Below are 25,795 nucleotides of genomic sequence, written 5' to 3'. Positions count from 1 at the left end.
AGAGGCGGGGCGGGGCTTCCCTCGCCGCGGGGAGTGGGGGCCGCTCCACGTCCATCACCCACCCTGGCACCTTCCCTCCCCTTGGCCTCCTCTTCTCACCCCTAACTCTCGAAGATAACCTTGTCCTCACCCCTTCCCTGCCCAAGTGACTCACTGCATCCCACATCCCTAACCTGTCTGTCCCTCCCCCAGACTCCACCCTCTGAAAGGAAGAAGGGGTCTGGGGAGGGCCTGCCCAGCCCCCTTTACTCCAGGGCACCCTCCACCCCGTCACAATCCTCTCTCCAAACTGGGAGCTCACTTCTTATTCCCTCTCCACACACCCCAGCCCACTCAACCTTCAAGGGCAGAGGCCTGTATCCCATGGAGATGGCTGTCCAGGTCCCATTTTTTCAGAGAAGAGTATCAGGAGAGGTTTGGCTATTCCCTTCCCGTCTACATACAGGGGTGCAGTCTGCTATGTCCCCAACATACATTCCTTTTTGTTGTTGTTGTTTTGTAATATATTTTTATTGATTTCAGAGAGGAAGGGAGAGGGAGAGGGAGAGATAGAAACATCAATGATGAGAGAGAATCATTGGTTGGCTGCCTCTTGCACGCCCCCTACTGGGGATCTATCTAGCCTACAACCCTGGCATGTGCCCTGGCGGTAATGGAACCCAGGACCCTTCAGTCCGCAGGCCGAAGCTCTATCCACTGAACCAAACTGGCTAGGGCTTTGTTGTTGTTGTTAATCCTCACCCAAGGATATTTTTCCACTGATTTTCTTAAGTGTGGAAAGGAGGGGAAGATACAGAGAGAGGAAGATCGATGTGTCACATGGATTGATTGCCTCCCTCACGTGCCCCGACCAGGGCCAGGGATCCAGCCCTAAACCGAGCCCAGCAACCGAGGTAAGAGGTACCTGTCCTTGACCAGAATCCAACACAGGACCCTTCAGTCCGCAGCTGAAACTCTATCCACTGAGCCAAACCAGCTAGGTCCCCACATCCATTCCAGGTCCTCAGTTTGAAGGAAAACAAGCTCCCATTCTGGGCTATCAGAATTCAAGAGCAGATAAAATTTTCATTTTTGCCTCATAGGTTGGGCCTGGAATGATGAAAGTGGGCAGCAGTAAGGGATGCAAGAGAAAGGGTGTCAGAAAGCAGTGAAGGAGGGGTGGTGATGGGGTGTGTAAGGCCAGAGGGACTTTAAGAGAGGACTTCTGGGGTAGACTTCTGAATTTGGGTTTCAGGCAGGTTTAGACACCGATTTGAGTGTGTTTCCTGTCCCAGTTACTATTGGACAGAGTCCTAACATCTCAGGCCTTTCTTCTTTTGTTTCTCCCCCTTCCCTCTCTGTTTCTCCCACTTCTCTGGCCAAAAAAAGAAAAAAGAAAGAAAGAAAAAAAAAGCCAAGCCTAGAGATTACTTGTCCTTCCTGCCCTTAGGTCAGACTTCTGCTGCAGCCCCTGGGCAGAACTATCTAGAAGCTGGCCAAATTGATTTTTCTCCACATCACAGGCCTCCGCTAGCCAACAGAGTTAGACTGCAGGAGTTGAGGCTCTAGGCCAAGGGGAGGAGCAGGCTGATGGAAGAAGGGAGGAGGGGATAGAGGTTCTGCCTAACAATTGTCTAAGGTCACTTAGACACTATGAGGCAAGGGGAGAGAATGATGGCCTGGCCAGACAAGACCTAAGCATTCAGAATTCAACTGGGAGGGTTTCCAAAATTGGACCTATACCTCTAACCCACCTTGAATCTTAAGGAAACCGAAGGGGAAGGGTTCAGAATAATAAACTGCAAAGGAAGGCAAAGGACTATGAAGAAAGAGGGATAGAGGCTTGGTGAGGAGCCAAGGGAGGATGCACAGAATGACAATGAGTTCCAAACTCAGGAAAATAAGCATCTCTCTAGTCACTTGGTCTGTCACTATTTCTAAGTTTTGTAATATCCTGAAAGCTTAGGGTACATCCTGGGAAACAGCCCAACCTCAGGCCTCCAGGGGCTCCAGCATGACATCCTTAAGTAAAGGAGTTTCAAAATGCTAGTCTATGGAGGGTCATTGGTCAGAGACAAAGGTTTATGGGTAAGCCCTCCCCACCCCTCCGCAAAAATAAAACACACACGCAGTGTGATTTTTCATAAAGCAGAATTTATTCTGAGAGTATGTCCTTCTTACTTTCCTGCTAAGGAATGATGGCAATAGTAAATAGATGTTTTTTCCTTTAATGTACTTGGCAAAATGAAAGGAAGCAATGCTATGCTTATCTCGCAAAACTTTGTTGTTCTTGTTTTAATTTTCTTTTTTTTTCTTTTTTTTAAATTTTGTTTTAATTTTCTTGAACTGTCAAATTCAAAGCTCTGAAACCGGTGAAGTGGCTAAGAGCACAGAGGGTGTTCAGACATAGAGCCATCACTTACCTATGAACTTGGATAGGATTGCCAGATTTAAAGAAAAAAACAGGATAATCAACCCAGCCAGCGTGGCTCAGTGGTTGAGCAACGAACTAAGAACCAGGAGGTCACAGTTCCATTCCTGGTCAGGGCACATGCTGGGGTTGGGGGTCGATCCCCAGTGTGGGGCATGCAGGAGACAGCCGATCAGTGATTCTCTCTCATCTTTGGTGTTTCTATCTCTCTTTCTCCCTGAAATCAATAAAAATATATTTCAAACAAGCAAACAAACAAAAAAACAGTATAACGAGTTAAATTTTAATTTCAAATAAAAAATAATATTTATTGTGCTATTATGTCCCAAATATGGTATGGGACACGCTTATACTTAAAAAGCCTATTGGGCCCAACCAGGGTGTGGCTCAGTGGTTGAGCTTTGACCTATGAACAAGGAGGTTGCAGTTTGATTCCCGGTCAGGGCGCATGCCAGGGTTGCAGGGTCCATCCCCAGTGGGGCTGTGCAGGAGGCAGCGGTTCAATGATTCTCTCTCATTATTGATGTTTCTATCTCTCCCTCTCCTTTCCTCTCTGAAATCAATAAAAACATTTTTAAAAGCCTATTTATTGTTTATTTCAAATTTAACGAGGCTTCTGGTATTTTAGGACAGTTCTAAATTGGGAAGGTTACTTACCTTTTTCATTCCCAACAAGACTGAGCCTTTATTAAAGTTTGTTATCCTTGTTTTTGGAGTCCTGGCTGTGTCACAACATGCCTAGTTGTGTTATTTTTATCTAATCATTTTATTTCTGGGGAGTCCAAACTTATTTATCTGAAAAACGGGAATTAGAAAAGCTCTTTCACAGGCTTGATGTAAAAACTAAAGAAAATAGGTCGGATGAAATAAAAAGCGCTTTACTGTCATCGCCCGCCAAAGCCCCAGTGGGCCAAGACTACATATCCCATAATCCCAGTCGGCGCCCCCCGCCATTACCTCATTCCCTGGCCTCGTTCTCGCCAGTCCCGGCCTCTACACGGGTGTGGTAGCGGGCTGTTCTCGCGACTTTTGCTCTGTCCTCCTGTGCTTCAGCTGTCGCGAGACTTCCTACTCCTCCGCCTCCTCCGCCACTCCCTCTGCCGCCGCCTAGCCCGGGACCCGGACCCAGCCTCTCCCCCACCCGAACTCCAGCCCCGGCTTCGCCGAGGCCCCGGTCCCCCAAACCCGCCTCGCCGCCGCCATGGCGGACCCTAAATACGCCGACCTTCCCGGCATTGTGAGTACAGGGCCGGCCTCGGCTCCCTAGAACCGCGCCCCCGACCTCCTAAGGACCCCTAACAGGCACCAACCTGTGACCCCTCCCGTCTGCAGCCCCTGCACCACCCCCAGGGCTCCCGCCGCTCGCTCCGGACGGGCCGCAGCACCTTCCGGCCTCCTCTGATCCGACTGGGCCAGGCCTAGGTCGGCCTACCAGGCCCCTCTTCCGGCCGCCGCCGGGTTCTCGGCCCAGAAATCGTCTCCGGGCCCTTATCACTGGGCCCGAGTGTTTCTACCACCCGTGTCAACACCACCCGTGTCTCCCCACATCTTCCCATGAGCCTCCCATCCCCACCCAGACACACACATCCGGCCACTTAGTGATGGCCTTCATCCTGCCAGAACCCTTGTGCTGGATGGAGAACTCTGTCCCCCGGGGAGTGCCCTAGCACCCCACCCCGCCCCGCCCCGCACGTGCGGGCATGGACCCCCTTTTGTGCTGCCCTGCCTGCATTCTCGGGTTGGGGGCTGGGTCCCAGGACCTTGGGTACTAAGGCCCTGAGTCACTCTCAACCCTTGTGCCAGGGTAGTGGTGTACAGGACCTAATGCGAGGACAGCCCTTTTCCTACTGATGACATAAGGATTGCCAAGGACCCATGCCCTTTCTGATTAGGGTAACGTCTTGGTCATCACTTATACTCAGCATTTACCATCAAGTTCCAATTGTCCCCACAGTCATCCCTGTCCCTCTAAGACATGGGAACTGCAGGTAACTGGGCAGGTGGAAGCGAAGGGACAGGATTCTGGCATCACAGCCTGCCTTCTCTGTTAACTTGTTCAAATGGAATAGGGTCAGGGGTGTTGGTGGATGCTGTGCAATGAAGTCAGGTGGTCACTACTTCTACCCGCAGGCCAGGAACGAGCCAGATGTTTATGAAACCAGCGACCTACCTGAGGATGACCAAGCAGAGTTCGATGCGGTAAGACTATGTGCTGCCTCAGGACTCCTCTGGACTCTGACCTCTCCCCCAGGCAGGCCCTTTCTCTTTTCTGGGGAGCCATGGCGATAAGCGGGTATGCCAACCCAGCCTGGGTGGTGTGTTGGTTGCAAGGCCTTGGCGGGCTTGCCGCTACCAGTGAGCAATACCAGGAAGGAGAGTCAGGTCAGTGGAATTCCAATGAACAAGATCTGATCCTTGGCCTTTGAAATAAAATTGAAATATCTCAAAACATTTAGGTTTGGGGCTAGTGACTCCTAAGTCCCCTGCACGCTATTCCATGGTAATGAATTATGAAGCTTGAGCTTTTATAAACTGCTTAAAGTTAGGTCTAGGCCTTCTAGTTCATAAAATATTTCACTCAATATGTGTTCATTAGTATCCTACCAAGAGCTAGACTTTGAAGTATTGAGGAATACCCTTTTATATGACTGTCGGGCAAAGAGTAAGAAAATTATTTAGAGACTGAAGAAAGATAAGGGACCTGGTCAGAGCAAAACAAGTTTGAGGAAGAACATACATTTTTTATATCAGTAGAGGAGAGGCCCTGATAGCACTTTCAAATCCAAGAACTCGGGAGGAAGGAATTAGCTGTGGACACATTTTAATGAGGGGAACCACTTAGCATTGTTTATTGAATTTGTTTATTAGGTGTTTAATCTTTATTTTTGGTGCAATGCAAGGAAGAAATGCACTTGCTCTCAAGAGTCACCCAGACTAATGGGGGAAGTTAGGATACATACAGGAAACAGAAGAAAAAAACAAAATTGAGTGAATAGAAATCAACATAGTGAAAATTCTGTATGTAAGTGCAAAGGGGAACAGAGATTTGTTACCGTGTCTTACAGGTTGTGTTTTAGGTTCTGTTATTTCCAAAGAGAGCTGGGCTAGGGTCATGTGGATGGTGTGAGATCTCAATAAAGTTGTGACCAAGAGTCAGCGGGAACAGGCTCAGTGTGCGTGTCTGTAAATCCTGTGGCTATGTCTGTGGGGCTGTTAGTTCTGGAGAATGCTGGTTGCTGGCTTATAATGTATGGCTTGGCGTACTCACTTATTCCTTATTTGATTTCCCCTATGTGGAAGTGGTTCCTGCTTTGTGGGGAACACCTTCCCTGTCCCCTCTCTCAGTGTTTTGTTCCTTGTGGCTTCTGTACTTGCTGGCATGTTAGTCTGTCCCCCAAGCCTGAGTATCTGGAGATAATGTAGATGTTGTCATTGCTCAGGCACCTATGTATGCACCTGTCTCTCCAAGAGGGATCCTATTAGGAAGCTCTCTGACCTCACAGGGCAAGAGTGTGTATGCTGAGGGCTTCACTCTACTGTCACAGTTCAGATACTGCTCAACTCCGGCCTAGGCCTCTACCTGTAAAACATCAAGCCTTCATGGTGAGATAATGAATGGAACTTTGTCCCTTTGTCACTGACTTTGATACAAACAGGTAGCCCCTTTCCAAACCAAAAAACACATTGTAATTTTCCTTCTGAAGGTAATGGGATATCTCTTAATAAAAAGAAGATGACACCCATTCCAGGCATGGAAGAACCTGAATGTGCAGCCCTGATTGGCTGTTTCTCCCTGCTGAGCCTGAACAGTATATTTTATTAAAATCTAATGGGGAGAGAGGGTACCATAAGTATTCTTTTCTTGTGGCACATTGCTTAGGATGCGGTATAGAAGTGTATAGGATCTGGATGGTGAATATTCCATCCTTTAAGGCCCAGCTAAATAAATAACTCTCACTAGGGAGGAGTGAGAAGGATGGGGAGACCTTTACTATAGGAGCCTGGGGGGTGGTTACTGAGATGTTTCCTGATGTCAGCTAATGTCTTTGGCCCCTGCATTTCCCTGTGGGCCTTAGGAGGGCAGCTTTCGGGAAGTCAGCTGAGTAATGGTTCTGCCACAGCTCTTAATACTGACGTAAATGTGCAACTTGAGGAGCAGTGGGTGGTACTTAGATAATCCAGAAACCTCATGTCCATGAGACTTGGATTCTCACCAGTGGCCTACCTCCTCACCTACCCTCCTAAGACTAGCACAGGTGACAGTGCATATTACCATTATTGTGACTGAACCATGAGGTTTTCGGGAACCTTCTTAACCCCTGGCAACAGCATGCTCTGCCTTAGTCTCCAGATTATTTTCTTTTTTCTCCCCCCAGATTATTTTTAACTTTAATTTTATTGGTTTTTAAAATAGGTTATATATGCACATAGAACAAAAGTTTCTCTTCCCACCACTGTCTGCACCATTCAGTTCCTTTCCTTGGAGACAACCAATATGACCAGTTTCAAATGGAACCCTTTCGGCGTCTCGGATTTTTATTGGAAGGAATAGTCAGCCCTAGCTGGTTTGGCTCAGTGAATAGAGCTTCTGCCTGTGGACTGAAGGGTCCTGGTTCGATTTTGGCTTGATCCCCAGTAGGGGGCGTGCAGGAGGCAACCGATCAATGATTCTTTCTCATCATTGATGTTACTCTCTCTTCCTCTCTGAAATTAATAAAAATAAAAAGGAATAGTCAGAGAGGGTTGACCCTCCCTGTCTTTTAACCTCCTTTCTCTGTTTGCTCCCCTGTAGAAGAAATGGGACTGCCTAACGAAATAATGTCCTGTAATATTCCTTAAAGATTGTAATTGCTGGTTTAACTTAAACATAAAAGTTTTACAATTCCCATAATGGGGAGATAGGAGAAGAAAGTAGTAGAAAGTTTTTGTTGTTTTTAATATATTTTTATTTATTTCAGAGAGGAAGGGAGAGGGAGAGAGAGATAGAAACATCAATGATGAGAGAGAATCATTAATCAGCTGCCTCCTGCACGCCCCCTACTGGCTATCGAGCCCGCAACCTGGGCATGTGCCCTTGACTGGAATCGAATCCGGGACCCTTCCTCAGGCTAACACTCTATCCACTGAGCCAAACCAGCCAGGGCAGTAGTAGAAGGGTTTTTTTGTTTGTTTTTTTAAATATGTTTTTATTGATTTCAGAGAGGAAGAGAGACATAGAAACATCAATGATGACAGAGCATCATTGATCGGCTGCCTCCTGCACACCCTCCACTGGGGATAGAGCCCACAACCCAGGCATATGGCCTGACAGGGAACCAAACCTGTGACCTCCTGGCTCCTAGGTCGATGCTCAACCACTGAGCCATGCCGGCCAGGCCATGGGTTTTAATTTTGGTAAAGATGATCCTGAATTTCCTACTATCCCTTTAAAAATGATTTTAGCAGGAAGTATTCTCAAATGAATGGGCCAGAAAACTGTATAGGCTAGCCCCATCTTCCTCAATCTGGGAGGATCTCCTCTCTGCATTTCAGACACTCCTGGGTTTATTGGGGTGATGGGCTTGTTTGGAAACTTTTCTTAAAATGTCTTGTCCAGAAAGCTAATTCCCACTTGGAATTCCATCTCTTCTGGGCCCATAGCCTGCCTTGGGTTTGTGGGGCATTCTGCTCATGATTTTTGAACTGCTGGAACAAGGGGAGTAAATTTATTTATTTTTAAAATATATTTTTATTGATTTCAGAGAGGAAGGAAGAGGGAGAGAGAGAGAAACATGAATGACGAGAGAGACTCATCAATCGGCTGCCTCCTGCACGCCCTCCACTGGGGATCAAGCCCACAACCCAGGCATGTGCCCTGACCAGGAATCAAACCGTGACCTCTTGTGTTCATAAGTTGATGCTCAACCACTGAGCCCTGCCAGCCAGCCAAGGGGAGTAAATTTAGAAAACCGCACTGGAAGTAGGATTTGGTTTCTCCCTTTATGCCATAACTATTCTCAATGCCATGTGAAAGGGGGGAAAAGTGACCTGCCAAAGTTTGGGGGGGCCCTGGCAGAGGCTTCAGTTTTCCAAAGGGTAGGTACTGCTGGACACTGCACCAGCTTGAAATGACAAATGGTAGGTTCTCTTCCTTACAGTTTGGGGTATCATAGAGTATGCTTGATTGTGTTCATTGACTGTTGGCGCACTTGAACTTACCTGAGTTTTTCCTGATGCTTCCCCCATCCTCCCTCCTCACCACCTTGCCTGGACACTAGTTTGCACAAGTAAGACCATTCGATGCTTCTTCTCTGCATGTTTTTTTCATCTGCCATCTCGCATGCAATGCTCTGCCACTGTGCTATTGTTATAGCTAATTTAAATTCTAATGAGTCCCTAGCTGGATCACTAAGGGGCCTGCTGGCCGTATGTTTAAAGATCAGAAATCAAGGATTAGAAGCACAATGATGATCCATGAATCATTGTCTCTTCCTCTTGGGAAGTCTGCAGAATAAAACTGTCCAATGGAGGAGGGGATAGAAACATGGAGGCTAGGAATGCTTGGGCACATAAGGCATTCAGGAGCTAGAGTTAGAAGGGGGTTGCCTTTCTCAGACTGAAATGGAGTTAAGAGAAAAGGAATGACTAAACTATTCCAAACAGGGATGAAGAACAAGGGGAACAGCCACAGTCCTCACTTCTTAGCTGTGTGTGTGGATTATGCCTGGAAAACTCAATTTAATATTCTAGGCTGAGCCTTTACAGAAAGATAAATTGGATAGGCAAAAGGGGTATTATATGCTAATTTTAAGGTAGTAACTTTGGTTATTTGTGCTTTCATGAGTCTTTCTGTTTCTGTTCCCCTCCTTTAGAAATGGATGGTTGCTCAGCACTATGTTGGTCCATCCTGGACAGTTTTATTCTACTGTACTATCCATGCTCCTTGTCTTCATGGTTCCAAAGTCCCTCTGGCTGCAGTGTTGGCATAGAGCCTGAACAGGCTCAGAGAGCAGCAGTGGCCTCTCCCCCTGTCTGATCTAGAACCTCGGGTTTTGCCTCTAGGCACAGCCATTTAGCGAAACAGCCCTGGGGAGTCTGGGAGTTCATTAGTGAGAGGGTCTGGGAATCATCTACCAGATAAGCTAGTACCTGGTATCAGGGCACTTAGAATTTTCAAGTCAAGGTGGCTGGGTGTAGTAGGTTTCCATGGTGACTGTTACTATTCCAGGTTACAGGAATTATGCTTAAAATCTCATCATTCCCCATAGGACAGATCTGGAAGTGGCATATATTGTTTGCAAACTAATATGCCATTTTCCTTTTCTTTGATTTTTCTGTCTTCCTGATTCTGATTGTTCTTCATGATTTGAAATTGATTTATGGCCCATTGTCCTCTATTTCTCCTTGAGTTTCTCCCAAACTGATTTTAGCTTGGTGGGGCAAGTAAGAGAAATGTGTAGTGTGTGTGCCTCCCCTCGTTTTGTATGCATGCAAATGTGAGCGCATACACCCACTCTGTAGAGACATCCCAGCCTAGACCACAGGACCCAGGTTCACCTCTACCCTGAGCTGAGAGAGGAGTCTGCTAGGGTGGACCCTGGCATCAGGCGATAGAGAGGTTGAGGTTCAGGTATATTTAGGGGAAATCTCTGGAGCAGGAAGCATTTGACCCTCCACGCTTCTATCTACCCGTCAGTAGAGCTCCAGGAGAGGCAGGTGTACAGCTGGATTCCCCTTCCTGGTAGTTCTTTACCAGTCTTGCCTGGAAATGAGATTCTTATCTGTGTGGCCTGGACTGAAATAAGGCCTCTTTTAAATGCTCCCACCTTTCCCCTTTGTCTACCCTCCAACCCCTGTGAATCTTGTGAATAGAGGGTTGAAGAAACCTGTTCTGCATATGGGCTGGTAGCTGTGAATCTTGGTGTCCTCTGCACTCTTTGTGCTAGCACATCATGGCAGAATTGCTCTGGATCCCTCCGAGCTGCAGGGCGAGCTACCCATCACTCAAGAAGTAATCAAACACGGACTACACGAGGGACCAGGATCTGCCCTGTGTCGTTTAGCTGCAGAGAAGGAGAATGGGGCTTCAATTAGGTGCTTCGTATTTCCCTAAACTCACCATCTGTACCTGACATATTTTATTCTGCTAAACCTAAAATTATACCAGACCACCCGCATGAGCACTCTCATTGTGACTGATTCAGTCATCCAAATGTCTGATTCCTCTACATGAGAGAAACCAGGGGACAGGAAGACTTAAGCCATGAACTCCCCCCTTGAGAATTATGGACCCTCAGTCAGTGCAGGTCCTCAATCTCCATAGCCTCTGCTTCACATTGCCATCTCTACAGCTTCCCCTCCACCTCAGCCTTCTTCCCCCCACTTCCCTGTTCCATGCCACTAGCTTGCAGCATCTAACTACTAGTTCTCAGATGATCCTGAATTGCTGCTGTTACTGGCAAAACTTCATGACATCCTCACCACCAGAGAGGAAAGGGACCCAAGCTCTTCTTTCTTCTGGGGGTATGTGACAACCCGAGCTGAAATTTCTTGGTCCCCAAATTTTGCTAGGCTCCCCTGGGCCCTGTGGTGCAGTGTGTTTGAAGACTGTCATGTAGTGCATGTGACAATTTGCTAATAACAATTTTGTCTTTTTTTTTTTCCCCTCCCTCACCCCCATTTCCCCACTCCCTTTCCTTTTAACTCTTGATTTTCTCACCTCTGGGGAAACCACAAGGAGCTGGTAAGAAGCCTGACCTTTCATCTGCTTTTTAGTGGGGTGTGCTGTGATGGGCAGTTGTTTTTCTGTCCTTTTGTCTCTACCAAATCTTTCATCTATTCAGCCCCACCCCAGTGACAACCTTTTCCCACCTCACAAGTCACTGTAATGACATTGCCCCTAACTCATGCTCCCAGATCTCTGAGACACTGTGGAGTAGGTGCCACTGGAGGACTGAAGTGTTCTGCCCACCTGTCTCCAGGGCCACACCCTCAGAGGGCTCCTCAGGGGTGCCAGTGTCAGGCCGCCCTCCTGACCCAACACATGCTTCTGTATCAGGAATAGTGAGGTGAAAGCATTATCCATCCCTCTTACTGTCCAGAACCTCTGAAACTCATAGTTCTGTGTATTTACCTTTCTTACTCCACCCCTTCCCTATTTTTAGGAAAGTAAATAAGAAAGTAGGTTCTCATCTGCACAGTGCCTGTCCCATAATAAAGGTTTAACAAAATGGAGCTATAATTACTTTCTTTGGTCTGTAGACTATATCTCCCATTCCTCTTTTTAAGAGAAATTTTTTTAATGGGTTTCTACTTCATTGGACTTGATTAGGGCACTCACAGAGGAGTGGCATATTACTGAGTGTCAACTTTCAGAGAAGATGGTTGTCTTTCCTGAGCACGAGTCCTTCACAGACGCTAGAGACCACACAGTTATTTGGCTGGTGGGTGCTCGGGCCTTAACATTTCAGAGAAGATTAAAGAGATGATAATTTAGGACTCAGTTGTCTTTTTTTCCCCTAGGCCCTTGCATATCGGACATTGAACCCTGTTGTTTTCCCTTAATCTTTAGCTCTTGTCCCTCTGCCCAGCACTTTCCTGAAGAGGGAAAGATCAAAGTTGATCATTTCTCCTTACCCCCTCTCCTCCCTTATTTTTAAAGCTGCCACTCACACTGATTCCTTCTTTAATAGCAGACCAGAGATGAAGGATGGAGCTTTTGTCTGCTGCTTTTTCTCCATCAGTGTCTCTTTATCACCATCATCCCCCCACCCCTCAATACCCACAGGCAGAGATTCTCGTTCCTGGCTGCATATTAGAAATATTAGAATCACCTGAGTAGCTTTTAAACCGACCTACTGCACTGGCCCTACCCTGGAACAATAAATCAGAATCTACAGAGGTGAGCCCAGGCCTCTTTTTCTTTCTAATGTTTTAAAAAATTGGTTTGAGAGAGAGAGATTGTTGTTCTACCTATTTATGCAATCATTGGTTGTTTCTTGTATATGCCCTGACCAGGGGTCCAACCCTCAACCTTGGATCAAACCTTCAACCTTGGTATACCAGGATGATGCTCTAGGCCAGGGCCTAATATTTTCTAAGTGATTCTGCTGTGCAGCCAGGGTTGAGAACCATTATTCCAGCTAAAGGAAAGAAGACTTACTTTGTCTTCCTTCTGTAGAAGGTGGAGGTAGCATCTCCAAAAGAAAAGGACTCCTGAATGTCCCCCTCCCCTACCCCCGCCCGCAGTAATGTAGTGAGCACTGTCAGACTGCTGACAATTGAAGGACAGACATGCAGTCTGAGTGCCCAGTCTTCGTGTAGTTATTGGAATTTGAACAGCCAGTAGGTACCCAGTAAGGAGGGAACCTCTCTGCCTCAATTTCTAGAGTAAAATCTCATTCCCTTTCTTTTCCATGTCCCCCGTTTATGGGGTAGCGTCAGTGCTTAAGAGCCAGCAGAGAGGTCAGGGAGGGCTGGAGCTGGGGCTTCTCTTAGAGTAGATGCTGGGTTATCTCCATTTCAGGACTTGTCTATGGCCCTTGCCCATAGGTATTCTTGGCAAGCAGATACTGCTTCTGCTTGTTGCTTCTAAGATGTCCCTTAAAAAATAATACAGTGTGTTCTTGCCTGTCTCTCTTCCCCTGAACTCCCTGACTTCATGGCAGCTTAGAAACAGAACTTCTGGTCAGGCTCTTTGCCAGCCAACCTTCTTTTTCTATCAAAGAGCTGATGTCTTCCCTTCAGCAGCATATTCAAGTCCTAATATTCACTCTTAGAGTTGGTAGCTTGATTGTCTGTTATTCCACCTCTTTTCCTCCAGCAAGAAGGGAAATTAGCTTGAAAGTGGACTTCCTCAGCAGCAAGGAAATTTACTTTTGGTAAAAAGTAAAGGTTAAAAGGTCAGGTTCATTTCTTACCCTGAATGCATGGTATGTGCCAAATAACTGGGAGGGCCCAGTTGGCTGGGGCGGGGGAGTGGGGAGGCTATGCTTCCTCTGTTCCCAGTTGAATCAGGGTGTTAATGTTTATACAACTGAGACTACAATTTACCAGGAAGCTTCCGTTTCCTAGGTCGGGCCTGGGTCGGCAGCTTGGAAAGTAGGAGCCAGTCTACTTATATATAGGGGATTTTTATGGGGAAGTTCTAGAGTGTGAATGAGACTGCCCAGCGTCTGAACTACCTATTCCTGCAGGAGGAACTGACGAGCACAAGTGTAGAGCACATCATTGTCAATCCTAATGCTGCCTATGACAAGTTCAAAGACAAGAGAGTGGGGACAAAGGGACTTGGTGAGACTGGGCTGTAAATTGGCTGGGGGGAAGTCTGTCCTCAGGCCTCAGTGCCTTTTGCTTTGGGAAAGGGTCCCTCATAGAGATCCCTGGTGGAAGCCTTCATTGTCACCTGAGACCATGACTGCCTTGGGCTTAGATCAGGCCCTTAATTTCATCTTCTTTTGTTGACAGATTTCTCAGATCGTATTGGAAAAACCAAGAGGACAGGATACGAATCCGGAGAATATGAGATGGTTTGTTGTGTGTGTGTGTTGATGGGAAAGGTACAGTGATCCTCTCTAGCAGGAGATCAAGGGATGCTGTCAGACTCTGAGTTTCTGTTGGTTGGGGGTCCCCAACCAGAGGGGATGGGGAAAGAGGAACCCAGTAGGATGCATTTGAGGATGCTTTATTCCTCTGCTGTTTGCTCTGGAGAGTCTCCAGGCCTCCAGCTATCTCAGTTCAATAGGGTGTAGTAGATTCTGAGTTGGATGTAATACCCTTACAATTCAAGCCCAGGGTTTGGATAAATTCTTGAGGTTCCCTGTACTGGGAGGTATAACATCACCTTTTGTGCTTGCTCTCTAGCTTGGAGAGGGTCTGGGAGTGAAGGAGACACCCCAGCAAAAGTACCAGCGACTATTGCATGAGGTCCAAGAGCTGACAACTGAAGTTGAAAAAATCAAGGTAACTATAAACTATCTTCTCCCCTCTCTTCTGTGACTTATAGAACAGAGGAGGACCTCCCAGCAGGAGGAGAATGAGTCCCTATGCTCCTGGATCCACACGAATCTATATTCAGTGCTATAGGTGACTTCCAGCCACAGCTAGATCTGACCCTTTTTTTTTTCCTTAGTTCACTCTTGCCACCCTTCAACTGTCTACTTTTCATACCAGACAACAGTGAAGGAATCAGCCACTGAGGAGAAGCTGACCCCCGTGGTGTTGGCTAAACAGCTGGCAGCCCTGAAGCAGCAGCTGGTTGCTTCCCACCTGGAGAAGCTGCTGGGACCAGATGCAGCGATCAACCTTACTGACCCTGATGGAGCTCTGGCTAAGTGGGTGCTCTACTTGGTTGAGAAATCATTGCTAATTGGGGTGTAGAGGGACTCAGCCAGGTAGTGACAGGGCTATTAAGGGAAGAGATGGCCTAGCGGTTCCTTAATGCTGACTACTCTGAGGTAGAATGAGAAAGAGTGGCTGGGCTGGCCTGCATCCTTCAAGTCATGATATTATTACTTGGTCTTCTGACCTAGGCGCCTACTACTACAGCTGGAGGCAACAAAGAACAGCAAAGGGGCTGGTTCAGGGGGAAAAACCACAAGTGGGACCCTCCCAGATAGCAGCCTTGTCACTTACGAACTACATTCGCGGCCTGAGCAAGACAAGTTCTCTCAAGCTGCCAAAGTAAGTATGTATGTATGTACTGTGGGTTGGGGGCCCAAGAGGGAGGCAGGGGAGATGTGGCCCTAGAGCAGCCGTGGGCAAACTACGGCCCGCAGGCCGGACCCGGCCCGTTTGAAATGAATAAAACTAAAAAAAAAAAAAAGACCGTACCCTTTTATGTAATGATGTTTACTTTGAATTTATATTAGTTCACACAAACACTCCATCCATGCTTTTGTTCCGGCCCTCCGGTCCAGTTTAAGAACCCATTGTGGCCCTCGAGTCAAAAAGTTTGCCCACCCCTGCCCTAGAGATTTTCCTGCCTTCCTCCAAGGGATCAGTTCTGGGGAGAGGGTGCTTCTGATCTTTTTAAAATATATATATATATTTTTGATTTCAGAGAGGAAGGGAGAGGAAGAGATAGAAATGAGAATTGATTGGCTGCTTCCTGTACGCCCCCTAGTGGGGATTGAGCCCACAACCCGGGCATGTGCTCTTGATGGGAATCTAACATAGAAGCCTTAAGTCCACAGGTTGATGCTCCATCCATTAAGCCAAACCAGCTAGGGCGCTTCTCATCTTTTTTTTTTTTTTTTTTTTAATATTTTTATTGATTTCAGAGAGGAAGGGAGAGGGAGAGAGAGATAGAAACATCAATGATGAGAGAGAATCATTGATTGGCTGCCTCCTGCACGCCCCCCACTGGGGATCAAGCCCCACAACCCAGGCATGTGCCCTTGACTGGAATCGAACCTGGGACCTTTCAGTCCACAGGCTGACGCTGTATCCACTGAGCCAAACCAGCTAGGGCGCTTCTGATCTTGATGTCTCATTCTTCATGTTCCCCTCACCCATCTACTTTCAGTTGAGATTTTAAGATTGTGACTAGGGATATGTTCCTTGGAAAGGCATCCATTGGTAGAGGGAAGAGCAGAGGGGAGTTGCAAGCAGACAAGCAGAGAATAGCAGGATCTTACCTCCCACTGCAGCAGCAGGGAGGTGAGGGCAAATCTCACCTCCTTTCTCCCCCTAGGTTGCAGAACTTGAGAAGCGCCTGACAGAGCTGGAAGCAACTGTACGCTGTAATCAGGATGCTCAGGTCAGGTGCTCTCCTATTCTTAGTCTCATCCTCACATTCTCTACCCTCAGCCTGAGGTCCACAGCATTCCACAGAATCCTGGGAGGCGTCAGGAAAGGGTGTCAGTTCTGGGATCAGCCAGTGGGCTCCCGCTAGAACAGGAAGGATGGGGAAAGTGGTAATCATATGGAGAGAGTAGAATCACTGATTTCTTCCCTCCTCTTCCCCACCAGAATCCCCTTTCTGCAGGTCTGCAGGGAGCCTGCCTAACAGTGAGTGTGAAAAAGAACTGGAGTGTTTGGGGTACGAGGGGATATTGGGATCGGGTTGCTTGGAGAATTATTTTGAGGTCTACATCTATATATTAATTACTCTCAGTGGAATATGGGGTGACCTCTTCCTAGTCTGATCTTTTCCCCTTTATGAAACTTGTCCCAACCCCTTCCCCCAGGAGACTGTAGAACTGTTGCAGGCAAAGGTGAGCGCCCTGGACCTTGCAGTTTTGGACCAAGTGGAGGCTCGGCTACAGGTATTAAGCGGAGGACAAAGTGGATTACAGATCACTTGGGACTTTGGAAGCCCTGGATGCACTTACCTATCAGCCTTAAAATCTGTGTTTGCAGAGTGTCCTGGGAAAGGTGAATGAGATTGCCAAGCATAAAGCTTCTGTAGAGGATGCAGATACACAAAGCAAGGTCAGGAAGACATCTTTCCCCATCTATCTACCCTTTCCTGCTTCCTTATGTTCTCTGAGTCATCCTGGTGGTAATGAGAGCACTGAATCCTCAGGTCCCTGTCTTTATAAAAACCCGTGCCAACTGAGAAAGTCAGGGTAGTGCTTTGCTCTGTCCCCACCTAGTTGACCTCACCCCACCCTAGTAAAGTCAGTGTGTACTTCACTGACAAGTAGGCCAACTCCTCTGGGCCCTGTCCTGTCCCTCCAGGTGCACCAGCTATATGAAACCATACAGCGCTGGAGCCCCATCGCCTCCACCCTTCCTGAGCTGGTGCAGAGACTTGTCACCATCAAGCAGCTGCATGAGCAAGGTGGGAGGGGTGTCCAGAGGAATTGGAAAGTAGGCAACTTCTATTCCCTTTCCTCTTGTCTTGCATTCTAACCTCCCCCATACCTTTCTTTTGTAGCCATGCAGTTTGGTCAGCTCCTGACACACTTGGACACCACACAGCAGATGATCGCTAGTTCTCTCAAGGACAACACCACCCTCTTGACCCAGGTCTGCCCCTTTATTGGTTTGTTGCCTCCCTTCTTCAGACACACAGACCAGGTTCTCCAGCTTTATCTCAGAGTGTTTCCTGCCTTAGCCCCTTTGGTGGCATCGTTTGTAGCAGGGGCTTGGTTTGAGTCTTCACACTGTTTTTCAGTGGTTGTGGAAACTTAGCCTATGAACTTCGGTCTTGCCCTCTGGAAAATTATACTTATTTCAGAGTTATGTGGACGAGGTTAAATAACCTGGGTGAATTGTTAGTTCAATAAACATCAGCTTTTCCTCTGAAACCTACCCTTTCCCTCTGTAGTCTCAGCTTAGCTTTACCCTCTCTGGGTCCTCATCCAGGTACTCCTGAGCATAGTACATTGGAAGGAATATGGGCTTTCACGTCAGGAGCTAGGCTCCAACCTGGTTTTGCCACTTCATTTCTGACTCTGAGCAGGGAGTTTCACCTTCTTCCTTCATTCTTTTAGCAGTGTCCAGCACATAATGAGTCCTTGGTTTCTGTTGAGACACAGTTTTCAGTGCTGGGGGGAGGAGGAACATTAAAGTTGAGAGACCAGCATCACAGGACCATCAAAATAAGTGAAAAAATTTACTTGGTATAATGTTCTTCCTCTGGAGCAATTTTCTAACTTTCAATCAGTGAACCCCTATTTCAACAAAATCTTACTTGGCCCTCTTAAGAATCCTGCCTGCTTAGCAGACCCTGACCTAGGTCCATGGTACTCCAAGAGTAGTTTGAAAACTACTGCTATAACCTCCCTGCTCTGAGGCCCGTAAGCTGTGTTTCCATTTCATTTTGTCCTAAGAATTTCTTTAGGTCCTCAGCTAGGTAAGCACCTGGAATTAACAAAGAATAAAACATCTCTATCACTTTCTAGGTACAGACAACCATGCGTGAAAACCTGTCCACAGTTGAGGGGAATTTTGCCAACATTGATGAACGGATGAAGAAACTGGGAAAGTGAGCCCCTTTGGGAGATGGAGAACAGGGAGATGGAGCCCCTTTGAACTATGTTAACAGGTTACATAGTTTCCCCTTAATTATAATTCTTGCATCCCCATCCCATTTGACACTGGGCACAAATGGTTCTTCTTGCATGTGGGGTTTATACCCCTCCTCTGACGACTAGAGTGGTAGCTGGGGATATTAAATGGTGGTCTCCCCTCAGGCCCTGTGCCCAGCCACATGCCAGGTCATGTCCAATACTGCTTTGTCCTGTGTGGGAAGGATTGGGTCTTGTCCTGCAGCAGTTTCTGTGGCTGATTGTAACACTGTACAACTGTTTCTGACCATTAAATGCTGTTGTACTCTGTGTGGCCTCTGCTGTGTTTCCTGGGGAAGAGGCAGCACTGAGACATTCATAGCATAATAGGCAGGCTAAGCTACTATCTACTACAGGAGAAGGAGTTAAATTGTAACCCGTTCATACCAAAGAACTAAGGAAAAAATGAGTACAGAGTCAGAGCCAGAGTTTCAAAATATTCTCATCTGTTAAATTAAGAGTATCTCCCATAGAAAAGCAGTGGAGGCCCCACAGGGCAAGTACAAAACAGAATTAAAACTCCCAAGGGTCTTGTCTTTACAAAAGAAAAGGCAGGAAGCAGCCCCTGGACAGCTGGTCATGCTGGCCGCTCCGGTTGGACCACGTTGCATAATCCTCAGTCGCATCATCACAACGTCTCTGAGCATTTTGATGGGGGGAGGGGAGAAGGGGCAGTGTAGTGTGTATGGGGGGAGAGTCCCAGAGGGCTCTCTTTATCCCCTTACCCCTTTTTTCTATCCCAGAGGATGGAAGCTGGCTACACCTTGAAATGAGGCTATGTGTTTCAAACCTGGGGACAGGGGTAAGAGAGGATCTGTGCTTTGAGCAACCTGAGCCAGAGACAGAGGGGTGTTGGAGAGGTGAGGGGAGGATGCATGATGCTTATTGCTTTGTACCTTTCACTGGGAAGGAGGACAGCAGCCAACAGTAGCTCACAGGTTTGTAAACTGAGCCTGTTGGCTTCAAGAAGGGAGGCAATGAAGTCGAATTAAATATAAAAGAGTCATTTGTGCAAAAATAACTTAAACAAATAAAAGACCTGGGGAAGGGGGTATTCCCCTTAGCCTGGTGGGAGCGGGCCATATACCCCCTCCCCCCCAAGGCCTTTTCAGTGACATGGCTTTGGGGGGAGGGGCAGAGCTTCCCTACCCCCTGCAATGGCTCAGGATGGGATTGTAGGGGAAGGGCTTGCATTTGTGCTCTGAGTGGGGAGTAGTGCCCCCACCCACTGTCCACAGGTGCAGGTGGCTGGCAGGGGCTCCCAAGGCTCAGCACTCAGCTTTCCCCAATCAGGGTCAGATCCAGCTCCAGGTATGGCTGCTATGGGGCCAGTTTCCTCCTCTTGTTTTTGGCAGGACGGCCAGGGCGGGCCCGGGGAGGCAGAGGGACAGCCGCCTATATAAGAGGGGAAGTCAAAAGAAGTGATCAAACAGTTAGGTATCAGTAAGTCTTTTATTTTCTCCCCACTCCCTTTAACCATTTTTTCCTCCTGCCCATCCCTATACATACCCTCCCACCCACCCACTGGTACACACTTACTCGGGTTGTGGGGCTGGGGTCCAAGGTAACAACATCCTGGCGGGAGATATTGCTGTTCCGGGTAGGGCTGCAATAAGGGGCACAGATGATCAGGAACACCTCCCCAAGCACCAGATGAATTTCAGAGTTTGGGTGGGAAACTTTCTACATTTGGACAGTAAAGGCATAGTATCCTTATTCATATTCAAATAAGTATTTGCCCTTTTGAAAACCAAGCTACTTTTAATCATTTCTACAAACCCAGCAAGAAGTGAGAAAAGGCCAAGATTGTGGTGGGCCCAATACTCACTTGTATTTTCTCCTCCGGCCTCGACGAGACTTTCTGACTACCCCTGGAGGCACCTGAGAAAAGATGGACTGTGTGTGTAGGGAAAGTTAAGAAAAGGCAGCATGGCTACAGCCATTCCTCAGAGCCCTTCAGCCAGACCTCCATCACTGCACTCACCTTAAGGTCCTCAGAATGGGGCCCAGGAGGGGATGGATCCTTGGGCTCAGCACCCCCTTCAGCCAGTTCCCCATTATGCTGCCAATGGTGGGTCCTTTTGGGGGACCGTTCCATTTGTCCATTGAAGCCTCCACGTGCCCCCCACTTGAGGGCTAATCGGCCAGGTTCCCGCCGGCTGCCAGGCTTTCGACCCCGGCCTGGCCTGGCCTCACCATTAATGCCCCTATGTCCCCCTCCTCCCCTCCGGCCCCGTTTCCCTGACCCCCTCCCAGTGAGCAGCTCAGGGACTGGGGGGTCGGGAGAACTGTGGGGTGGGGCTAAGGCACTGAGGGGAGGCCGAGCAGGCTCTGGTTCTAGGGCTGAGGTGGGGCTTTCAGGGGGTAGACGGGGGGCTTCTGGCTGCTCTGGAGGGATCTACAGGCAAAAAAATAAAATCTCAGTCACTCTGCTTTGTAACTCAGAATGCTCATATTTCCAGTTTGGGGAAAAACTCATGACAAACATACCCCTAAACCCTCACCTGGAGACTTTGTAGCAGGCAGGCTAAGGGACTAGAAGCCTCTGAGAGGGGTGGAGGAGCTCCCCCCCCAGGGAGGAGCTGCAACCCCAATTGGCCAGAGAGAAGAGAGCCAGGAGGCTGCAACAGGCTGGGGAGGGCTCCAGGGCTGCTGGTCAGCGAAGACAGATCACCTGTTGAATTATAAAGTCAGGGGTCTCCCTAGGCAAACCAATTAAGTTGAACAAATCCTATTATTCTCTTAGGCTTTACCCAGTGGTCAAAGACTCTTCCCCAGTTCATCCACCTGCACCTCCCAATTTTTGCTGCTTTTTTTCTTCTCTTCCATACCAGAGTCTGCCCTCAGACTTACCCAGCAGGCTGGCACTCAGCAGAGGGCTAAGGAGTTGGGGGGGTCTCCCTGAGTTGGAGGGGGCCTTGCCCAGAGAGGAGGCTCCCAGGTCAGTAGTTGCCGTGGTGACACTGGAGGTAGGTGGTCCAGGTTGGGGGGCACTCAGGACACAGGGCTAAGGAGAAAGAATGCTTATAATACATACGTATGTAAAGTAGTCCATACATTTATAGTACTTTCACATATACAATCTGAAGCCTCACGTGAAGTAGGCCACGCTTATTAAATACAGACCCAGTTCTTACAGCTATCCTACCCTTAGCCAAGCACTAAGCCTTCCCCAAAGGCCCTGAGAAAGAGCTCAGCAGAAACCAGAAAGCCTTTGATTCCCAGCTCCCATCTCTGATTCTACCTCTTGTTCTGTCCCACCCCCTATCCTCACCTGAGGGGACGTCCCAGAGGGGGGATCCAGGCTGGCAGCCAGCAGCGCAGAATTTAAAGCTATGAGGGTAGGGGGGGCTGAAAGTGGGGGAAACAGTAGCGGGGGCAGGTCTCCTAAACCTGAAAATGTCTCCCCACTTGGACCTCCAGCTCCCTCTGCAGATCCCTCCCCATCCCCAGCTGTGGGGCCCAGGGCCAACAGAGGCAGGAAAGAGGCTAGGAGGTTGCTAGGAGGTGCAGAAGGGGGTGAAAGGAGGTCTGAAGGGGGTGGTGGAAGCAGGGAAGCCACCAAAAGTGAAGGCCCTTCAGGCTCGCCTGGGGCTAGGGGAGGGCCAGGTCCCCCTGGTGGGGGTAGCAGGGGCTCAGGGGGCGGTTGTCCCCCTCCCCCAGCCAGCATGCCAAATAAACTGTGGCTGAGTAATGGAGAAGGTGGAGGCTGCCCCAGACTCAGAGGGAGAGGCAAGGCTCCTAGCATCCCTGGGAAGCCAGCTCCACTCAGTGCCAGGCCCTGCTCAGGGCTGGGGAAAGGGAAAGCCTCCCCACCAGCCAGGGGAGGCAGAGGGCAGGTGGTGCTCGCCCCCATCCCCAGTCCGTCAGATGGGCTTTGAAGTACAGGGCTGGGAACTAGGGGGGCTTTGGAGGCAGCTGGTGGGGCAGGGGCACCTGCAAAGGAAAAGAAAAAATCAGCTCAAGGGAGACTCTTTATCCCCGTGTCCAAAGAGCCCAACCTCCCGGTCCCCAACCCAGAAAACTGCCAAAGAGTTCTAAACTCTCCCCGAGATGCCTTGGCTGCCTTTTTCCACCCCAGGGGGAAGGGCTCTACCACACTCATTCAGTTACATACCTGGCACACTGCTGAGGCTGCCACTGGAGGTCCCAGGCAGGGAGGAAAGGAGGGGGTGCCTAGGCTGGGGAGGGCTCCCTGAGGAGAGGGTTGGGGGAGGAGGAAGGTGTGCATCTGACCCCAAAAGGTTAAAGCTTCCATCAGAGTGGGAAGAGCCAGGGGTGGGGAGTCCCAGAAGGGACAGCACAGAAGGGAGAATAGGTTGGGATGGCTCAGGGAGAGAAAAGGATTGGGGCACAGGAGCAGGGGCACGAGGACGGCTCCGTCTAGGGGCTTGAGGGCCTCCCCCTTCTAGCAATCGCAATACAGTTGGGGGTCTGCGGGGACGGCGCTGAGTGGGACGGGGTGATGATGAGTGGGAAGCTGAGGGTGCTGGGGCACAGGGCCTTGGGCCCTGTAAAGTGCTGGGAGGGGGGTGGGGGGGACGCTGTGCCTTGGCCGCTGCAGAGAGTAGGCTGCTAGCAAGGAAGGGGGGTGCCCCAGGGCCTTCCACGATGGGGGCCCCTCCCTGGGGTCCCAGGACCAGGGGCAGGTGCATAGTGGCTGAAGACACTGGTGGTTGAGTGGAAGGACCAGGGGGACCACGGGGAGCAGGGAGATTATTGCTTGGGGGCAAAGGAGGGGGTGTTAAGGCATCACTACAGTGGAAGAGAGGAGGATCTGAAGGTGGCGAGGAGGAGGCATGAGGAGCTGGAAGAGAGCCCAAGTCAGGGGGCACCAGGCTGGATCGGAGGGGTGCTCCCCAGTTGTATGAGGGGGCATTGAGGCTAATGGCAGGTGGAGGAGGTGGAGCTGGAGAGGGAGCATTGCCCCTTGGGAGGAAACAGGGACTGCTGCTGCCTCCAGAGGGGACTGGATCAGGAAGCCTTGGTGGGAAGAGCCCCCCAGGGCCTGCTAGAGGGGGGAAGGCCTGTGGAACTGAGGATGGTTCTGGGGGAAGGGAGCCAGGACCCCCATTAAGTGGAGTTGTAGGAGGGACTCTACAGGGAGGGCGGGTAGAGGGGGGCCCTGGGGACACAGTGTGGAACATTTGGGGGCTCGCTCCCTCTCCTGCAATAAATGAGAAATGATGGGTTAGCCTCAAAAATTCCCAACCTCCCTGTGCCCTCCTTTCACCAAGCTGCCCTCCACTCCACCCTTCTTGATCCCTCCCATAAAACTTCCCATCATTCCTCTTCCAGGCCCTTTAAGTTGTCCTGTTTTCTTCTATAAAGTAGAGAAGACTCACCAGGAGAAGAGTGTGAGCAGGTGGTCTCCATGCTGCGGTACAAGGTTGCCATGGCAACAGCTTTCCTTCGATGGTTGCACAGCTTGGTCATGTCTTCCTCTGATGCTGGCCCCACCCCAGCCCCACCCGGGGTCACCGGGGCCAAAGGGTCAAAGTTGAAAACCTGTGAGGTAAAAGGCATGGACAGGGACCCTGAGGGGATGGATCTGTGACAAAGGCTACCATGGGCAGTGATGTGCATTAAGTCTCTAGGTTTATCCTGTACTCTCTGGCAGGGACCCCTCATCACTCTGACCTTGGGGACATTGAGTGGACACTCCAGACCGCACTTGCAGGTCCCATCGCTGAGGAGGTAGCTCCGGGTTTGCTCCAAGGAAGACAGCTCGGTGCCACTTGGGCTGGGAGAGGAAGGGTCAGAGAGTATGGGGTTAGTTGACACTGAATTAGGAGACACTCCTAAATGACAGTTCCTTAGTCAAATACCTTCCTAGGAAGGGCAGAGGGTAAGGAATATGGGAAGAGACAGAGAAGTTCCTTAGTCAAATACCTTCCTAGGAAGGGCAGAGGGAATATGGGAAGAGACAGAGAGGGAGAGTAGATTCAAAGAGACAGCAAAAAGGCTGAGGAAGGAAGGAGGAACAGGAGAGCAACAGGGTACCAGAGATCTGAGCTTTGAGAGGAAGGGTGGGAGACAGAAATCAGGCAACTGAAGGGCCTGGGGATACAATTCAGGGAACTCTGAGAATCTATACCTGATATAGAGCACAGCACCCTCACGAACACAGCGCTGCCAGCCGATGGGGACAGATGTGGCCACAGGGCCCCCAGGTCTGTCTGCTCCACTGCTCTCATTGCCCCCATTCATTGTGTGTAATCAGCTCCCACGTGCCTGATAACAGACATCCATGGGCATTAGGAGGATTAAACTGGGCTGGGTACCTGAGGGAGTACTCCAGGAAGACAAAGGTTGTAGGGAGACCCTGGAGAGCTGGGTGAGAGAATGAGGGGGAACCCTTTGCCATCCCACCCACCATGGTTACCTGAACATCTCTGCAAACATTGTGGGGTCCAGTCTAAAGCCGGGCCGCCAGCTTAGCCCACACCTGCAAGACAGGAGAGAGAAGGGACTGTCAGGAATCTGCCCAACTCAAGAGAGCACAACAGTTCAAGATACTCTCAAGGAAAAGATCCTTAATGAAGTAAGTGCCCATAAAAATCTCAGGGATCTGCTGGCTGAGTCCACAATCCACCTTTTACATATGCAGTCCCTAGATCAAAGCCTCAACTCCCAGGGACCAAGGAATCACAGCCTAGACATATAAAGAGCAGGGTCCTTTTGTCCGGTCAGAGACAGAAGACTTCATCCAGGAGTGTGGGCAGATTCCCCTAATGCCAGGCCAGTAGGAAGTTTCCCAGAGAGTCTGGCTCCTGCTGTCCCCCCACCCTCCCCCAGGGAGATCATATAAAAAGTACAGATTGCCCCACAGGTCACCAGACCATTGCCCAACTGCTTGTTCGGGTGGTACCAATAGAACTCGCCCCCACCATTGCTGATCTGGTTCATTTGGGTCTTAAGAAAGGTTGGAATCACAGCTCTGTCTTCTCCCGGAATCCTGAGAAGCTCCTGATTTCCTTCCAAACCTAAGGCAAGGGATTCAGCACCTCCTACCCACAGACTTCAAATTAGCTCCAACAGGGACTCTTCTCTAATACGTGGGGCCGCCCTCAAACCTGCAAGTCTCTCCCCAACCTCACCATCGCTCCTACCCCACACGGGTGGCTTCAAAACTTTCCCTCTCATAACAAGGCGCCCTGTCACCCAGCCTGCTTCCCTTCGCTTGGGGAGGAGGGGAAGGCGCACGAAGTAGGAAGGAACTTGGGGAGAAGGCGGGCGGAGGGTGGGCAAAGCACTGAGGGGAGGGAGGTGAAGAAGGCAAAAGTCAAGCAGTTAAGAGAGGGAAACGGTGGGGGCAGGTGAGGGCGGGGGAGTGAGGATGGGGCCAGGGAAAGGGGCCGAGAGGACGCAGAGGGGGCAGAGGGTAGGG

At 49.4% G+C, this 25,795-nt stretch overlaps 2 protein-coding genes across 6 annotated transcripts in view; one reads left to right on the top strand and one right to left on the bottom strand.

Moving 5' to 3' along the window:
• Positions 1 to 3,344: 3,344 nt before the first annotated feature.
• Positions 3,345 to 18,675, top strand: DCTN2 (dynactin 2 (p50)). Of its 3 annotated transcripts, XM_014550069.1 has the most exons (16): positions 3,345 to 3,647; positions 4,541 to 4,609; positions 8,668 to 8,676; positions 11,127 to 11,132; positions 13,585 to 13,681; positions 13,856 to 13,917; positions 14,252 to 14,350; positions 14,561 to 14,721; positions 14,920 to 15,070; positions 16,083 to 16,148; positions 16,361 to 16,399; positions 16,579 to 16,656; positions 16,751 to 16,822; positions 17,072 to 17,174; positions 17,271 to 17,362; positions 18,241 to 18,675. In XM_014550069.1, exons 1-16 carry the CDS (start codon positions 3,612 to 3,614, stop codon positions 18,325 to 18,327), a joined length of 1,227 nt encoding a protein of 408 aa, XP_014405555.1. In that variant the 5' UTR covers positions 3,345 to 3,611; the 3' UTR covers positions 18,328 to 18,675. The 3 variants fall into 3 exon arrangements, with proteins under 3 accessions (XP_014405555.1, XP_005879090.1, XP_005879091.1); XM_005879028.2 differs by lacking the exon at positions 8,668 to 8,676; XM_005879029.2 differs by lacking the exons at positions 8,668 to 8,676; positions 11,127 to 11,132.
• Positions 18,676 to 18,829: 154 nt separating this feature from the next.
• Positions 18,830 to 25,795, bottom strand: part of MBD6 (methyl-CpG binding domain protein 6) — a 9,037-nt gene continuing 2,071 nt past the window's right edge. The window contains exons 1-13 of one of the 3 annotated variants that reach the window (XM_005879020.2): positions 25,506 to 25,527; positions 24,791 to 24,853; positions 24,503 to 24,639; positions 24,046 to 24,148; positions 23,751 to 23,913; positions 22,523 to 23,572; positions 21,680 to 22,341; positions 21,259 to 21,412; positions 20,910 to 21,079; positions 20,390 to 20,803; positions 20,234 to 20,301; positions 19,945 to 20,011; positions 18,830 to 19,800 (exon numbers count right to left, since the gene is read on the bottom strand). In XM_005879020.2, coding sequence (XP_005879082.1) covers positions 19,726 to 19,800; positions 19,945 to 20,011; positions 20,234 to 20,301; positions 20,390 to 20,803; positions 20,910 to 21,079; positions 21,259 to 21,412; positions 21,680 to 22,341; positions 22,523 to 23,572; positions 23,751 to 23,913; positions 24,046 to 24,148; positions 24,503 to 24,615 — 3,039 coding nt within the window. In that variant the 5' untranslated portion in view covers positions 24,616 to 24,639; positions 24,791 to 24,853; positions 25,506 to 25,527 and the 3' untranslated portion in view covers positions 18,830 to 19,725. Of the gene's footprint in view, positions 19,801 to 19,944; positions 20,012 to 20,233; positions 20,302 to 20,389; positions 20,804 to 20,909; positions 21,080 to 21,258; positions 21,413 to 21,679; positions 22,342 to 22,522; positions 23,573 to 23,750; positions 23,914 to 24,045; positions 24,149 to 24,502; positions 24,640 to 24,790; positions 24,854 to 25,505; positions 25,528 to 25,795 lie in introns of those variants that run through there. The other 2 variants (XM_005879019.2, XM_005879021.2) reach the window with 2 other exon arrangements.

This window comes from Myotis brandtii, unplaced genomic scaffold (genome assembly GCF_000412655.1).
Source record: "Myotis brandtii unplaced genomic scaffold, ASM41265v1 scaffold581, whole genome shotgun sequence".
Classification (NCBI taxonomy): domain Eukaryota; kingdom Metazoa; phylum Chordata; class Mammalia; order Chiroptera; family Vespertilionidae; genus Myotis; species Myotis brandtii.
Note: the sequence above shows the minus strand (reverse complement) of the source record. Positions and strands in the feature narration are given on the sequence as shown.

Excerpts from the sequence above, each read along its gene's own strand:
- DCTN2 (XM_014550069.1), top strand. The coding sequence starts at position 3,612 with ATGGCGGACCCTAAATACGCCGACCTTCCCGGCATT. Across the intron at positions 14,722-14,919 it reads CCTGATGGAGCTCTGGCTAA|GCGCCTACTACTACAGCTGG; the intron begins GTGGGTGCTCTA and ends CTTCTGACCTAG. Across the intron at positions 15,071-16,082 it reads AGTTCTCTCAAGCTGCCAAA|GTTGCAGAACTTGAGAAGCG; the intron begins GTAAGTATGTAT and ends TTCTCCCCCTAG.